We start from the raw sequence: 17,515 nt of genomic DNA on the forward strand, positions 1-17,515 counted from the left end.
AGGCGACATGAATTTTGAGCGAATTGACCGTAAACGCGTACTGGTATTAGTAATTTGCATTTCCAAGGGTTGTTATTTTTGTCGTTTCGTTTCGCTGTTGAATCAGTGCTCTCCTTGCGAAGGGAAATTTTTTCATGAAAACTGTAAGCTTTTAGGATAACTCTACGTGTTTTTCGAACTGTGTAACGTACAGCTTCAACCTCGCCCTTTTCCTTCGTCCTCTTCTCTTACCCGTTACGTGTTACAAACTTCACCCTCACCTTTAGCCTCACTCTCGTGCTTAGCCCCACTCACTGCCCTTTGCCTAGGTACTCAAAATGGCCGATTCTGGTAAACAACGCGACTTTGAGTTCAGGTAAGAATTTGACGTCAAGTATCGTGATGTACCTTAAGAGGCCTTTCAGAAGCGTTTAAACAACTTTCCTGTAACCTTTTCTTTCGAAACATTTACTTAATAGACCAGGACTTTTGGACGGCGACCATCAAGCATTTCATGATACAACCCAAAATAATGTTGTATAGTGATTCCATGAACTTTTAGCCGACATTTGAAAGGAGGAGGGGCTCTGTTAAGAATTAAGAGTGGGGTAGAAAGAAGACTGTGATTCTCCACACAAATAGAACTCTTCAAACATGATGTGTCAACTAATTTTGACGCTGATCGTAGATTGTCTAACTTTCCGAAATATGTTCAGTCACAAGATACTGTGTATAAGTCGTGGATACATTGCGATTGAATGGGTTTTGATGATAATTAAATTCCTTTTACAAAAACATACACTCTCGCGTGAAAGCATAGGAAAACATAGGCAACCAACGGGTACTTCTCGGATAGAGTAAAAACTGCTAGGAATTTCTTTGAACTGCTGGGGTGATGTTCGTGCTTACTAAAACAAGGAATGACCTAAAACCACCTAGAACCACCGACAATCACCTTCAGAATACTATTGTGACAATTTGTGACAATTTGTGACAATTTTCTTGACAAATTTCAATGTAAATGCACACTGGAAATGTTGTCGCATGTCTCGCATGTCATGACCAGGGAAAAACACGAAGAATATTGATTACACAGGAACAGCATCAAGAGCCTCGAGGTTTTTTGAGTAATAGATAGACTACACTTTCAAAGTCAGTGTTTTCAAGGTCTGAGTTTTCGAGGTCTGCGTTTTCGAGGTCTGCTTTTTTGACGTCTTTCTGAGGTCAACGGAGCGGCATGTGAAATATACGGCTTCATAATTTCTGTGTTCTGCCAGCGGGATGCCACTTTGTCACCGGAAGAGAATGGAATGTGTGCAACAACAGGGAAACCAAAAGCAATCAAAATCAAGAAGTAAAATGGGAACAAATTAATGCCAGCATGTTGTAGGTTCTAAGAGCTGATTGACTTGATCTATTTCATGTTTGGGACTCGTAGGGATGCTGCTTGTAGCTGCAGTAATTTTAGGGAATTTATATTAGCTACATGCATCTCATGAGGTTTGCAAGTTCTGTTTTTCATAGCTGTCACATTGTTTCAACTGTCACTGTTATTTTCGCAGTTTCCTGTTCTCAGTCAATTAAATTTTTTTTCGCTGAATAATAGCATCTTATTTTAAACTGTTTTGTTTTCTTTGTTGTACGCTCACTACGCAGCCCAATTTGAAGCAATTTAAAATGGTTAAGGTCGGCACACACGAGGGGACTAGTCCCTGCGACTAGTCTGTGCGACTAGTCCCAGGGACAAGTCTGTGAAGGGTTTACACGAGGGGACCGGTAGCAGGGACTAGTCCCTTAAGGCGTTCACACGAGGGCACTCAATTGCACAAGAACATAGGAAAATTAAGAGGCAAATGATGTTTCTTAGTCTGGGGCATTACACGAAAACAGTTAAAATTTGGTAACTTTCATTGTAGCACTATTAAACATCAACGCAAACGAACTACACTTATTCAGTCGGATTATTCATGCTTTTACGTGTTCCGTTTTTGTTTTTTTTATTTTATTTTTAACAGACACAGAGTCAAATAGGGTAAAAAATTCCATCAAAACGGCTCCAAGACATCTGTATATGTTTACAAAACAAGAAATAGTTTTTTATTCTTCAGTTGTAGAAATCTAGAAGTCAGGGAGAATTCATAGAAACTGCAATGATTACAAATACCGGAAGTCACGCATCATACTGACCCGTGATTGGCTTATTTACCGTTTAGTCGCAGGGACTGGTCGCACAAACAGTTCACACGAAGGGACAAACATTTGTTTCATACGACAAGTCCCTGCAACTGGTCGCGTGAATTCAAACCAGTTTGAATTCATGCGACCAGTCGCAGGGACCAAATTTTAGTCCCTGCGACCACAGAAATGTGTAGTTCACACGAAGGGACTAGTCGTCGCATGAAACTGGTCGCTGGGACTAGTCGCAGGGACTAGTCCCATCATGTGTGCCGACCTTTATGGTTGCTCGGATTTCGATTTCTTAGCAAAGGGCAAAATATTATAACACAACCTCATCAAATTTCCTGCTACTGGGGGTCCTGCTTGGTGTCCCGTTGACCTCAGAAAGACATCAAAAAAAGCAGACCTTGAAAATGCAGACCTGGAAAACTCAGACCTTGAAAACACTGACCTTGAAAATGTAGTCTATCTATTACTGGAAAAACCTCAAGGCTCTTAGTGGTGCTCCTGTGTAAACAATTTTCTTCATGTCAAAAATTGATTTCTGAAGGTGGCTGTAGGTGGGTTTTAGATGGTTGTAGGTGGTTTTAGGTCATTCCTTGATTTAGTCATTATGGGGTGATGTAGGTGAGAAGTCAAAATTCACGTTCTGGTTATCGGTCAGCACAAAACACAGACTGCAGACTGAGAATTTAAACTGTTTTTTTATCTGATGCACTATAACATGTAATCTTACAACTTACCAAGTGTCATACAATTTTTCTCAATCCTCTTTCACGATCATTTGCACTAGTTTGGAATATTCCTTGCCTGTTCCTTGTATATTTTGTTTTTAACAAAGCATCCAGGCCACAATCATTCTTAAGTACAATTTCAAGCCTTCATAGTCTTCTCAGTATTTATATTGTTATAAGCTTAACTGAGGAATTGGCAAATTTTGATAGGGAAAAGCAAATTCAGCTTTACACTCATAGTCACACCTTTAGTCTTTGAAAGAGCTTTGACTCAGTTACACATGTGTTGACTAAGATGAGTATTAATCAAAACTCCCTTGAAGAGAAGTCAAACTATATTTCAACATCATGGCATTACTTTGGAAAGTCAGTAGAGGTGTTCCGGTATTATTTAGGACAATCAATATCAATTGGTCTGCTGTTGACATATCAATTTGTTTACATCTCAGTGAGTGACAAATGTGCATATTTTGACCCCTATCAATAGTCATTCCATCCCTGGTGTACCTATGACTAAAAGGGCGGTGTCTTGACCCTTTTTTTTTTGCTCACTCTATCATCATTTATGTTATTTTGTACTCTGAACATGAAAACAAATGCATCACAATTCTGTAAACCACATACGCTAGGTTGATGTTAATGAGTGTTAAAGAGAATTGTGGTCCTCAGCAGACTTTGTGCATAACTTTGACAGCTTTTTCAGCACTGAAACCATCAATACAACTATTTGGCCTTTTTGTCTGCCCACATCATTAGAATACTCACCCTGAATGTGAGTTTGCAGCTTTAAATACAGCTGGAGAATTTAAATGAGAACTCTTGGGACCCTGCCATATAAAAACAACAATTGCTGTTAACGCTGGTGTATAAGCTGCCTGCACATATAAGCTGTGCCCCAAGTTTGGCAACTCAAATTTAGGGAAAAAAGTTTGTTTACAATAAACATTTTTTTTCCTTGCAGAGTTTGTGTCATTTAAACTACTTTGCCAAGTCAGTGAACTGTGTAACACCAAAGAAAAACAATTAACCAAGGAACTGAGAGCATGCTTTCAGGGATTGCCACTATTGCTATCAACCTTTTATGGGTTGCCTATGGTAAGGATCATAGGTACACACATTTAGCTTAACAACATCCCTTAGACAGATGGTTGTCATGATTTTTCGATTGAATGAACATTTAGATATTATTGAGTTGATGATATTTGCTCGTACCTTAGATTTTTGTCCCTGAACAATCTTGAAAACTTTGTCCAATTTGACCCTTAGTTTTTCATCTCTATCCATCATCTCACACAAGGATGCTAAATTTTTTAATTATTTAAGAACTGGTTAATCAAAGTAGTAACAGCAAAGAATAGGAATTTCATAAACATGGATTATGCCTGTGAGCATGTAACATAAACTGGGTATGTGATACAAGTTCTTGAAAATGGCAACATCAAGTATTATAGGAAGGAGTTTAACCCTGAAAGAAGAATCCTGATTGTAGTCTGCAATACCATTTAACTACATTCATTTTTTTACTGAGGGAAGTAAATAATTACTTGAATATTGAAAGGTTCTTTCGTACCTCAGTAGTACATTTGTCATAAATTTTTTATAAGCTTTCTTCATGTTCTCCCACGTGGCTTATCATGTTATAGAACTCACAAAAATGTGATCTATTGCTTAGATAGTACGACCACTCAAACATAAAACTAGGTGGGAGGTTCCTTAAAATTGTCACGAAACAAATGAACAAAGGGACTAAGTTATTGAGCCATTCTTTATTATAATTGTTTTTTTCTGAAAGGGAAACGAAATGTGGTTAAGTGGGTAAAGGGTCAACCTGACGTGATTCCTCAGTATAGCACTGCACATCATGTACTGCTCATAAACATCATGTACTGCTCATAAACATCATGTACTGCTCATAAACATCATGTACTGCTCATAAACATCATGTACTGCTCATAAACATCATGTACTGCTCATAAACATCATGTACTGCTCATAAACATCATGTACTGCTCATAAACATCATGTACTGCTCATAAACATCATGTACTGCTCATAAACATCATGTACTGCTCATAAACATGTAATCAGGTAAATAATTTCACTTGCACTCCGAGAACATGTATTTTTTTCAGTAACCTGACCAAGTAAAGAGGTACAATTATTATGGTCTTAAGCTCTTGAATGAGCAGCGTGACCTATATCTTTTTTTAATTTTGGGGTACAAATTATGCCTGACCATCCTAAATTTTAAATTTGTGAAATTTTAAAAATTAATTGAAGGGGAAAAAGACCTTATAAAGCATGTGCAAAGGGCATTACTTGATGGTGCAAATTATGACCTTGAAATCAATTACTCAAGCAATGTTTTGAGTTGATTTGGGTTAAAATTGCACTATTTTTCCACAAATTGTATAATTATCTAATTGTACTATAGGCTCAAACCTTTCTACCTGTCACCTCTTAAGTATTACTTTAAAAACCCTTGCTTCGAGATACCTCTAAAGGTACCATGAACCACTGAAATGACAGGTGTGATAAGAGCAAGTTCAGGCATAAATGGGGTAAGTTGGGCTCATTATATCTCTTAAACAAGCATGGTGACCTATATTTTATGAAACAGACATTGGTAGGCCGAACATTTAAGGAAAGCTTAGAAAAAAATTTTAAATAACTTTTTTTTCTGAGGAATGACCTTAACAGCCTGTTAATTCCTGCTACACTGGTGAAATTCCAAATAGTTTAATTTTTTTTCTCAGGTCTAGAGTTTAACCACCAAAATACTATATCAAACACTTATTTTGGATTAAGTAAATGTTGTGATGAAATTGCCAATACATGTAGGTGACTATGAGCAGCATTTGATTTTATTTCATTCTTTTTCAGAAATTTTAAAAATAGTCCAGGGCAGCAAGTTTGAAAATTACTGCTCCAGTATTATGATCATTTCATGACTTGACTTCGTGTGAGGTATGTCTGTGAACATAAGGTATAACATAACTGGAAAATTTTAGCTTGAAGGCTTTATCTACTACTTTGGTAGGACTTCTGACAGGTTGTAACGGTGCAGGACTGCATACATGTAATTGAGCCACCCACACTGAAATGCTTAATTAGCAAAGTCTGCAAAAATTTGCTTTAATACTAAAATTTAAATTTTGTTTTCTTAATACAGGTATTTCTTTTATTTACTGAGTTTGTTAATATAGAAAATTTTCTTGACTTTTCCAGTACTTTTTCTCTTAAAAACAAAAAAAAAAAACAATCATCAAGTTCCTAGCTTACCCCTGGCAGCTTGTAAATGATAAAAATGAAAAATTGCAAAGAACAGCAAAGTGAATGTTTTTTTTTTTCAGTATTTATTTGCAGAACAGTGCAGAAAAAAAATTATGAAAATTTTTTCAGTTTTTCTGAGAATAATTTTGGAAAATACAATAAAAAATATGGATCTAACCATTTGCTTACATGGCTCAAATGGTTTAGAGAAGTACAAACCTTTTAGAATCAGAGTAAAATACTAGTTCTGAGCTTCAACCTACAACAGCCACATGATGAATAAACCAAAACATTATCTGAGATCAGATATATGTGGGAATTAATCGCCAATTAGGCTTACAAAATGAACAAAGGTACAAGTGTATTGCCAAGAGTGTTACCTCTTGACTCACAACTCTCTTTCAAGAGTTTGTAAAGAGAGCAGAGCACCAGGGTCTCAAATATGCAATATATCTCATGTAATAAAGAAGTTGATATGTAAATATTACCAAGTCTTACATACCTTTAGTCTGTTGTGGAAGCACGTCTAGAGTAGCTCCTACCTCCTCAAAGTGGAATTTGATGAGTTTTATACTACCATCATGCTTTTCTTTAAGCTCCTGAAAATTAAATTTAGATGTTCAAGTTTCCCTGGAAATATAAGTTTTGTTAGTAGTCATTCTTAACAACCAAAGGAAGTAACATACATTTAATTACACAAGGTCATCTTTACCCTTAAACTCTCATGAGTGACCAAGACAGAATTTCTCCTTACAGCATCAATAAAATGTTAAGCACACAAGTAACAAGAATAAGGAAAAACATTAATCATTAATTGATCCAATTCCAAATTTCTTGAAGTAACATAATTAAGAATTGTATGACAAACATTAAGGAGAGTTACTAATTATATCTTGGGAGTGAGTTGGTTTAAATAATAACTACCAGCAAATTAGAGAGTGACCAATTTAAATTCAGTTTACCCTCAGATAATGTCATTCAATAAGTTTGCATAGATGCATTTGAGGCTGTTTATCAAAGAAGATTCTTTTCATTTTTTAATTGAGCTGTACATTTGGTGAAAAATTTTGGCACAAAAGGGCTTTTTATCCCATTTGATGTCTATTCTGTGGAACCTGTATTTAGCAGTCATTCAGCGTAAAGTGGTCACCCACCGTCCATCCATGGTGGCTGAGTCATACAGGTTTGACTTTAAAAGAGAATTTTGTTTTCTGATTTTAGACCCCACTGTAATTTGGACAATATCAAATATTTGGTACCTGTATTAGCCGGTCCTATCCTATCAAAAATTTGATTTCCAATTGATAGAATAATGGAAGTTTCAACAAATAATTTCCAAGCAGACCCTTTGTCAACCAATGCAAAATATTGTTACTAATTCATCAAAGTATTGGTGAAGGATGTTATTGTAAGTAACCTTCTATCCAAAGATCTAACCTATAGCCTGAAAAATCTATACCTGGCATACAGTTGAGACACATTTATCCTTTCCATTACAGCATACCATTTGTACCATCAACTCTAACAGATTTCTGTGATCTTGGAGGCGACAAGCAAGTGCACTGCACTGAAAAAGTAGAGTTGAGAAGAGGAATAAATAGATCATGATAAGGTTACGAGCGCTTATACATAATGTACATGAAAAAATTACGCGCGTCTGATTGGCTGAATACGAGTGCATTTTTCATGTAACACGAGTGCAAAGTTGTAACGCTAATGCAAATTAAAGTTGTAACACAAGTGTAAACCATAGATAACGTGCATATGCTGCTAAAATTTTGCCTGTCTTAATTCTCTGTGATGCTTTTTTCATGTAAATTATTAGTGAGTAACAATATGATTTCTCATGCAATTTGACGTAAATGAGCATAAGACTACAAATTGCAGTTGCCCTATGGTGAATGATTGTTTTATTATTATTGTTATTTTAATATATGCCACACAGAAACCAAAAAAATTCGCTTATATCTATTAATTTACCAAAAAATGGTCGAAATTAAATTATTGGCACACGATTTTGTCTCTTCGGCTGCCTGGAGGTGTACAGTGCTTTCCAATCACTTCTAAACAAGCCCATCAGCATGCGCATACAGCACTGTTCACCTGTATGGTATATACTAATACATCTGAAAAGTGATTTCTAATAGATGAGTAATCAATCAAACTGTTTTTTTCTAACAGTGCTCATTTACATGAAAAAAAAAAACTCATAAAGGTTATGAAAAAACAAAGGTATGATTGCAGGTCCTGTGTTACCCATAGTTATAAAAGCAAAGCAATCACGGGTATCATCAATTTTTTTACCCACGAGGAGGTGATCGTCAGACAGACGTGCTCGGTGTTGCTGTGGTACAAGTATTATTAAGAAAAGTTTGGAATACATAACTACATGGCTACAATTTAGGTCAAATACATTTCATCGGACTAGTTAGCTATTAACAAGAATAGGAAATTGTCTAATTAATAACATTGACTTACTTTGGCGAGATAATCTTGTTCCAATGTTTTCTCCCTAACTTTGTCTGAGCGGGATCTTCTTAATGGTTTTAACTTTTTCAAAAGCACCTTTCCAGAGTACCCAATGAGAGTTTGAGCAGGGGAAATCTCTGTGTGAACACTGCAAGTTTCAGGTCACAAAATTCTAAGTAAGGGGCCGACCATTTAACTCTTGAGAAGGGGGGTGGGTGATTTTGAAAAAAATTTCCTGCAAGCGCTTGTTGGAAGAAAACAATTGCATGCAGCCCAAATGTAACAGAAGAAAAAGAGCATTTAGAAGGGAAAAAATTTCATGCACAGCAGATTGCTAGAAAAATTTTTCTTGATAACCAGAAATCACCCACCCACCCCCCACCCCCAAAAGTTAAATGGTCGGCCCCTGAGTTAAATTACTGATGGGCTTGTCTTGTTAGACGCTATTTCATTTATTGAATTTCTTTAATATCCTATTTTTGCATGAAACTCCATCATGGATCATATGAAAACAGTGATTACAATAGTGTTTATAACGGTAAAAAATGATAATGAATGATAGCAATATATGAGTAGCGGTAGAAGTACTAACCATAGAGCTAATGACTATGATATAGCATACATGAGTTTTCAATGCTTTATAGAATTGCTGTATGTGAAGTGAGTTGATTATAATACCTATCATCAGGGCATCAACCGTACAATCAGCGTCTTTTGTACTCTAAAAACACCGTCAGCGAATATCGATCCCTATAAACTAAAGCATTAATTCTATAAAGTCGGCGATAAGAATACAACCAGAAGTAATATTTGAAAGATAAGTTATAAGGCGCTCCTTTAAATGTACTGAGGGATGTTTTTTTCTCTTTTATTTCAGATTTGGACAAAATTGATCCAATACTTTTTAGGTCTAAAATAACCATGATGTTCTTTTCTAAAGGATACTACTGACACTATCGCTCTTTGAATTACAGAGCAGAGGGTTCTACGATCCATTCGCAGATACGCCACTGAGTAGTTCTTCCTTCTTTAGTTTCGCGAGTTCTCAAGAACCATATCGACCAAATCGTGTGCACGAGTAGCATTGTACTTCTGAGTACGTCGTTAGTAAAGGTAACATACCTTCCTTGTAAACGCTACGATGACTAGTGTTTTCCTGTTGCTTGACGTCGTCAATTCAGGGAAGCCAGCTTCTAAAGAAGTTTCATTTTGTTCGATCTCATGATTAGGGAAGGACGTTCTTGTGTAATGCGCCATTAACACCAAGTAACTGATTCGAAACATTCACATCAATGGCACTTACGACTTCAGTTGACGTAACACTGACAACTACAGAGCTACTCGTAGTCGCGTACTTCCAGGTCGATTCAACTATAACATTTCTCATAGTTTTTTTGGATAGCGTATAGGTGCAGAAAAATCGTATCACATTTATGCGAACTTGCGGTGTAAATAAGTTGGTCATCAGTTTCCGTCTGAAACCTCTACAAAGCTTACAAGTTATTGTTAACTAACTTACCTCTTTGAGCTTACTCAAGTATTGTCACTGTTATATTTTGTCGCACGTTTGGGAAGAAGATGGACGTAAACGCCGAGCTGTCTTAATTTTGTACGTAACATCCTAATACGTAATTTCAGCTGGCGTCCTAGCTAAACATACGAAGTGCCTTCAAAAGCTTTAATAAACTTTTTCAGTATACAAATGTATGTATTAAAATGTCCCACCACACACCTTTGGTTTTTTCTTGCTTTTTTCCCCATTACTGTAATGATATCCTCTCCGTGATCACCTGAATTCTAACATGGGTTTACTTTACAACCGAGGCTCAGCATTTCAACACGGAAGAAAATCCTAGTTCCAGACTTACCCGGCCAGAAGCTTCAAGACAACGCCCTTCATATAATACGTCCCCAGAGCAACATTAGGCGTAGTTTCAACATCCCCTTCCCTGGGCAACACGGGCATTTGACCATTGTCTGTGCCAAAGGGGTGAAGAAATTGAAATCTTGCTTGGGTGGGGTGGAGCATTTTAACCGGAAGTGTCGTCTCTTAATGGAGGAGTCTATTAAAAGGTAAAGAGCCTGCTTTTGTGAGCGTATGGCCTAGAAAGACAATTTTCACATCGTAGAATGATGCCTACGAGCGAAAACCCAACAGCATCACCAATAATACGTGACTTCGCTTAGTTCAACATTCGTTGATCATGCAAGGAATGGTTCAATATTGGGTGGGACATTTGAAAACAATTTTGGCCCGGGGGGCAGGAATTTGAGGGAGCTATTCTTCAAAAATTCAAATTCCGGAGGGGGGTTGCCGGGGGGGGATGTTAAAGCCTCGAATTGATCGACGTATTTGCAGGACTGCGGGCCAGACCCAGACCCTAAAAGTACAAAAGAGAAACTCGCATAGGATTGATAGTGAATTTTCAGGGAATGTGGTTGCACCTCTCCGCCATAAGAACTTTCTCTTTTCATCAATTATACTTGATTTTATGAACGTCACTACAAATTGATTACTCGGCCGATTTTCCCTAACCAAGAACTGCTCTATTTTGCAAACAGGTTAGCGTGGATCTGTTCTAGAAGACTCGTGGATCTTAACCTTTTTCAAAAGCTCTATCTTGCCATTTGATATCTTACGAGAACTCAGATGTAAGGCTAAGCGAAGCCTGGGACCCCAACCGAAGGCCTCAGCTTTGTGTTCTACACATTCGGATACAATTTGAAGAAAGAAGCCAACACTTGACGCGGTAGAAATACGAAAAAATTGTGGTTCCAAATGAAGGTTACTGTTTTACTAACCAACAAAAAGCTTAAGAAGTTCAAGTCCAGACCAAGCAAGACAAAATCGAAACAAAACAAACTTTAGCGTTTTGAGATGGTACTTTGCTTGGCCGCGGGGGGCTTGGGTTGGCTCCAGCCCTCTCTCAGCCGGACTTCCGGGTTTTCCAAATTTCCAAAGTATTACTGTAGTTTGTACAGCCCGACTAAACAAGAGGAGAGACTTTCAAAGGATTTATATTTCCCGTATTACTGAAGTGACATGGGAAACCAATCATCATCTGAGGAAATAAAACTCGGAGACAAAATTGGTGAAGGTTCGTATGGTGAAGTGTTCAAAGCCGTGTGGAACGGGAGGCGAGTAGCTGCGAAACGGATTCGACCTGTCTTCTTCGAAGGAGATTATGATGGTAGTAATAGAGCTGCTTTCTTGGAAAAGTTTAAGAAGGAATGGGAGATACTCCGCAGCATTGAGCACAAAAATATTGTGCAGTACTACACCGCCATTATCCCTCCGTCTCCAGAGAGCCCCATCATTGTGACAGAGCTGTTAGAGAACGATTTGGCCAAACACATTCGGGACTCGACGACTAAACCAAAGGTTCCTTTCTCAGACGTTATCAAAATCATGCTGGACGTCGCAGAAGGTTTACATTACATTCATACCCTTAAAGAGCCGCTTGTACATCGCGACTTGGCGAGCAAAAATGTATTGTTGACGAAAAAATTGCATGCAAAGATTGCAGATTTGGGTCAAGCGAAAGCGTTTCCTCGTGGTGCAATGTATGCGACTGCCATGCCGGGAACACCCGTGTATGCCGCTCCGGAGACGTATCCAAAGAGGTTAGGAGGATTACCGTGGGGCGATAAAGCGAGATACACCGAAAAAATCGACATATTTTCGTTCGGAGCCATGCTGCTGGAGATCATTATTGGTCATCTGCCAGTAAATGACTTGCCTGACCCGATTCTTGAAGGTAAATACTTCCTATTTTGCTCTTGAAATAACACTGTGCATGTTTACCCATATATTTAGACTTAATACAATGTTTTTATATGAGATTTTCGTATGTGAAAACATCTGCTGGTTGGGATGTGTTATATTTGATATGCTTTTTAAACCTGACATTCCATCGAGCGTCACGCAATATATCATAACGCCACAGGTAAATAAGAGTTGCGTGACTTACTTTTATTTCGACTTTGAAAATTGATTTTCATTCTATAAGGTTTGGTCAATAAACAATACAAAAATAGATGTTCGAGTGCAATATGAGATTTCGTATTAACCTTTTTCCAAAATTAGCAGGTTAAGATAAATAAGAGAAGTTAATTCATAAATTACTGCGAAAAGCGCAGAAACGTCTGTTGCAATTGATGTTTAAAAAGAGCCATTCATAAAAGAAATGCAGGCTACTTTTTTCGGTAGCCTGCATAGCAGGCGTGATTTTGTCGAAAAAATTTCTCAGGATTTTTCGGTGAAAATTATGCCAATCGTTGATTTTGAGATGAGTAAGAAATTTGTATCAAATGGGTGAGCAAAGGTCAAAAGGAAGGACAGAGGAGTGAAGGAGGCATTAGAAATTCGTCACCTTTCCTCGCTCCGCTCCCTCACCGTCCACTTAAACTCTAAATCAAACATGGCTGGTCGAGTAAACGATCACAGAGTTAGCACGTTAACTCACCCTGATAAGACGCCTGTACTGTTGCAAAGTAGCTTATATTCTCGGTAAACAAACATTCGCAGGAACTGTTTGTGCATTTAAGGTCACTTTGTTTTGGAACGTTTTCAAATTTTACTTGATTGCTGCTCGTGCGATGAAAAAACTTGTCATCTTTTTGCTTCAACCTTTACTACCGAGTTTAACAGGCTTCTTATTTAATTCCAGACGGGGAAATAGTCCCAGAGTACATACGCCGTAGTGAAGACCTGGAAGAAATGGGTCCAGACCATCCTCTCCACAACCTCGTTTTGAAGTGCTTGGAAAACATTCCCGAAAAAAGGCCCAGTGCTAGGGAGATTGAAGAAGAACTTCTGAAATTCAGCAAATCTGTGTGTAGTCCCTCTGGGGATAAAGTTGGTGCTATGTCACATGTTCATTATGACCACAAGTTCAAGCTTGTCGTACTTGGCGAGTCTGGTGTGGGTAAGACATCTATTGTGACCCGATTCCTAAAAACCGACAGCCAGCTCTCTGAGTTAGCACTCCCCAGCACGCTCCAGTCTGAAGATCACTTTGAACGTCTGCGTTTCCGTGATAAGTCAGTCCATCTTCACATCGTCGATGTAGGCGGTCACAAGTTCACCAAAGCCTCCAGCTTAGTGCCTCAGATTTTTCGCCGCGCTCGGGGCGCAGTCATAGTCTTCGACCTCCTCTCTGAGATGTCTTTCTTGGAAGTGCCGAATTGGGTGGAAGTCGTCAGGGACACGTGCGGGGAAGAAATTCCCATTGTACTAGTTGGAAACAAAGATGACGAGTTGGAGAGATGGGTTGATTCGCGTCAAGTGGAGGAATTCGTTGATAGAGAGAAGCTATTTTACATAGAGTCGAGTGCCAAGTCTGGAAAGAACATCGATGAAATATTCTCTGTTCTCGTGGACTTAATGATTGAATGCGAAAACCAAAAGGAAAGCCAAGCTACCACAAGCGATCTTGTGGTTTCCTTTAAAGAAACCTTTTCTGCCAGGGATGCCAGCCAGGAGAAGTCTCCAATCGCTGAACGCCTCCTTACACCTCGTTGTGTGGCTCTCGATCCGGGAGTCATTGTACTTAGCGAAGAAAACGAAAAGAAAGAGACAACGTCATCATCAATGGAGCAAAACAAGGGGGACAAGAAAAAGTCATGGTGTTGTTTGTTGAACTGAAGGGACTGAGGACGATGTTAGACGTAAAACAACATTAAATTCACCGGTTTTGAAGGGCTCTAAGGTTACACTAGAGCGATGACTTTTGTAAACATTCAGTGTCACTCTCCTTACCGTATGTATATCCGTTTTATGTTTATTTCCATAAAGAACAATCAGTTCTCCCTGGAAAATATTTTACCAGTGTTAGTTTTGTCTCTGTTAAAATACCCGTGATCGATCAGCATCTTTTAAAAAATAGGTTTTTTCGTGTTGTGCGTAGTGACGAAAGGGAAAACCCTTGTATAGGTACGACATTGATTTCACTTTTATGACCTCCTTCCTCACGGAAGATGTGGAATTGCTCCTCTTTAATGCGTTTTTCACTCGCTGTTCGCAGGCACGGTTACGGTAAGTTGATTGCTCGCACTACAATTTCAGCTGGGCTCTGTTGGATTTAACAATTTTTGTGAAAACTGGTTTATTCAACCATTCCTTTATTTTGTCACAATCTTTGAGGTGTTTAAATTTACGGTGCTTTTAAATAAAAGATTGGCTAGTTCGGTGGTGAATAGAAAGTACTATTCACCTCCACTTTCGGTGGATAATTGTTAGTCTCATCTTCATGAGATCTCATTCCCTTTCGAACACTTATAGGCCTTTTTTTCTTTTCTTCACGCATTCAGCGCATTGATCCTTTGAACTAGTCTTTCATCGATTGTTTGAAAGTCAAATAACTTGACGGCTGACATATTACTGCGCTTCGATCAGAGATGCTAGCGTGATTATAGACTGTTGTCGTCGAGGCACTGGAAGCATTTTAACATTTATATTTTGTGGAGGTCTCTAACACTTATGTTGAGCAGAACAGGGCCGAGAATTTGATTGCGTGATACTCAGAACCGAATGTGTACATCTTCGGGGTACATGTCAGCAATATACGCGAAACTGCTTTTGTGAAAAGCGCATTCTTAGAGTTGAATCCCAAGAGATTAACGGCGTTTAGAAGTAAAAGTGTGATAACCAAAAATACTCGTGACTGCACAGGTCCAAAAAACGCGCTATTTAATTTACTTCCAATAAACAAAACGAGACGAAATGAAGCGAAACGGTTTCTGTACATAAATTGCAAGTAATAAGTTAGTATAATTATTTGTAAAGAAACATACGAACGAGAAACAAAGAAGTAAAGGACAGGAAAAGACAGTTGCAAACGTGTTACGAGACGATATAATAAGCGATAGAAAGAGATTATTTAAACTGAGTCAAACGATAGATCCGAATGAATGAACAGCGTGGTGAAGAACTTATTTTCATACAAGTTATACTGTGCAGGAAAAATATAACAGAAATATTGATAAAAGTAATGCTCGTTGACCTAAATAAAAGTGTTACGAATAAGTTACGTCAATCGAATTTTGGCGGCAACAAATAGAAAAGAGTTAAAAACAAACAAACATTTTCGTTTGGTTCCGCGGACTTACGTTCGGCTCCAGGCCTCGCTCGGTTGGACTTCCGAGTATTTACTGTTTACTGGCAGGGATGAAAAACGTCTGCGCAGTCGTGGCGTGAGCATTTAATGTTACCACGTTGTTGGTGGTCGGCGAGTTGTCCGATCGTTTGATCAACGAAATGTCGGCGCAATTTAAATATTTATTCGTGGATATATTTTGCCTTTTAGACTGGAATGTAAGGAAGCTATTTGAAAATAACTTCTGTAAACTGAACTCGTCGACATGTTGAACGTATTATTTTTGGGAAATGTTTATTCGCTTGCTCAAGGGGCAACTTTCAGAACTCTGTAAGGAAACACATTGCAAGCTTAATTTCTTTGAGTATAATTTACCTCCATTTTAGATAATAAGCTAAGATTCAAATTGATAGAAAGTAAATAATACCATGCTTTGGTAATAAATGTGAATCTCGAAGAAAAATGGAACTTTTTATTAAGGCGAAGCGACACCCATCCTAGCCTCACGGTGTTACATGAACAATTGCAAATCAAAAACGCGTCAAAATATCGCGTTACCTCATGCATATCGCTCTCACTGAAACTTAGAATTGGTTACAGTCCTAAGAGTATTGGAAATTAGTTATTTCCATATGGTGTGAGAGTAGCTCCTATGAATGCTGCTACTCAGAAAAGCCACATGAAATCCATTGTTCTCGTGGATATGCTATCAAAAAGAAAAATTCCTGGGAAAGTTGGAATAAATGCAATGGTGTTGGAACTCAAATGAAAACAGGAGCGGGAATTGCTTCAGGATTAATGCAGACAGGGAGTTCAGGACCAACAGGGGTATGGTCGTTGATATTCCTTAGTGCTTTAGGGCCTCGCAGAGGTTGTAGCACACCAAAGGTTTGAGGAGTGTTGTGTGATTGAATCATAGATCCTGTTGACTAGTAAGATTCCTTGAACAATTATCTGGTACGCCCACACCTGACTCAGTGGACTGCTTATTACAGAAATATCCACATTGGATGAGTAAAACAATTTGCCAAACAAAAGGGCAATAAGTGTACATGAGTTGCTTCCAGTTCTGCCAAGAACTGTTGACTGTAAAATAGTGCTCAGAAAAAAACAGAAAGTGACATTGCCATATTGATGTGCTTGGATATTGACTGTTTTTTTTCTTTTTTAAGAAAGAAAAACTTTTTTTAAAAAAATGCAATAGATTTATCTAGCAACCTTTGTGGTATTACATGTGTAAAAGTATGGAATCTCAAATGAAAGGGTTCCCAAATCTCCACAAAAATGATGGGTTAATGAGGGCTGTATATGGCTGTGTCTCACAAGGACTGGGAACTACCGAATTCATGAATTTGATTGGCTGAAATCAATATTGAAAGTGGTCTAGATTTTCCCATCTAGACCAGCATCTAGACTGATCTAGAAAAAAAAAGGTACGAAGAATATAAAAAATTGGCATAATAAGACACAGCCATATAATAAATCTCTTATTAACCGAGCTAGGTTGGTCTGTATGGGATAACCTTGACCTTGGTCACTGGTACAGACCTCACTGCGTTCGGTCTGTACTGGCGACCTCAGTCAAGATTCTCCCATACAGACCTCCCCCTCAGTTAATAAGAACTAAAGGAAACATGATGGTAGCAAGTGTAGAAAGTGTGAAATGATGAAAATAAAATGTTAGTTGTCCAATAGAGAATTTGCACTGAGAAACCTACAAACTGCAAGGCAGTTATGTTTGTCATAAGGCAGCATTAAAATATAAACTATCAGTAGTTCAATTGG

At 38.1% G+C, this 17,515-nt stretch overlaps 2 protein-coding genes and 1 long non-coding RNA gene across 5 annotated transcripts in view; 2 read left to right on the top strand and 1 right to left on the bottom strand.

Annotated features, from left to right (window-relative positions):
* LOC111347295 (uncharacterized) overlaps nucleotides 1–10,463 on the bottom strand; it is a 28,183-nt gene extending 17,720 nt beyond the window's left edge. The window contains 6 exon segments of the mRNA XM_022954555.2: nucleotides 3,657–3,718; nucleotides 4,104–4,192; nucleotides 6,667–6,763; nucleotides 7,624–7,731; nucleotides 8,643–8,781; nucleotides 10,366–10,463. Coding sequence (XP_022810290.2) covers nucleotides 3,657–3,718; nucleotides 4,104–4,192; nucleotides 6,667–6,763; nucleotides 7,624–7,731; nucleotides 8,643–8,781; nucleotides 10,366–10,394 — 524 coding nt within the window. The 5' untranslated portion in view covers nucleotides 10,395–10,463.
* Nucleotides 280–10,364, top strand: LOC111347324 (uncharacterized). Of its 3 annotated transcripts, none has more exons than XR_015988954.1 (5): nucleotides 280–355; nucleotides 3,853–3,986; nucleotides 5,384–5,452; nucleotides 5,775–5,858; nucleotides 7,664–10,364. It is a non-coding gene; the product is annotated as an uncharacterized LOC111347324 (long non-coding RNA). The 3 variants fall into 3 exon arrangements; XR_015988955.1 differs by having other exon boundaries at nucleotides 5,396–5,452; XR_015988953.1 differs by lacking the exons at nucleotides 280–355; nucleotides 3,853–3,986 and having other exon boundaries at nucleotides 4,175–5,452.
* A 1,124-nt stretch (nucleotides 10,464–11,587) lies between the features above and the next one.
* LOC111347313 (uncharacterized) lies at nucleotides 11,588–15,660 on the top strand. The gene is made up of 2 exons (XM_022954571.2): nucleotides 11,588–12,391; nucleotides 13,304–15,660. Exons 1-2 carry the CDS (start codon nucleotides 11,677–11,679, stop codon nucleotides 14,278–14,280), a joined length of 1,692 nt encoding a protein of 563 aa, XP_022810306.2. The 5' UTR covers nucleotides 11,588–11,676; the 3' UTR covers nucleotides 14,281–15,660.
* The last annotated feature ends 1,855 nt before the right edge of the window (nucleotides 15,661–17,515 follow it).

This window comes from Stylophora pistillata, chromosome 6 (assembly GCF_964205215.1).
Source record: "Stylophora pistillata chromosome 6, jaStyPist1.2, whole genome shotgun sequence".
Taxonomy (NCBI): domain Eukaryota; kingdom Metazoa; phylum Cnidaria; class Anthozoa; order Scleractinia; family Pocilloporidae; genus Stylophora; species Stylophora pistillata.

Bases quoted from the DNA above. Each gene is read 5' to 3' on its own strand.
- LOC111347313 (XM_022954571.2), top strand. From the start codon at position 11,677: ATGGGAAACCAATCATCATCTGAGGAAATAAAACTCGGAGACAAAATT. The intron at 12,392-13,303 runs GTAAATACTTCC...ATTTAATTCCAG, and splicing joins GCCTGACCCGATTCTTGAAG to ACGGGGAAATAGTCCCAGAG.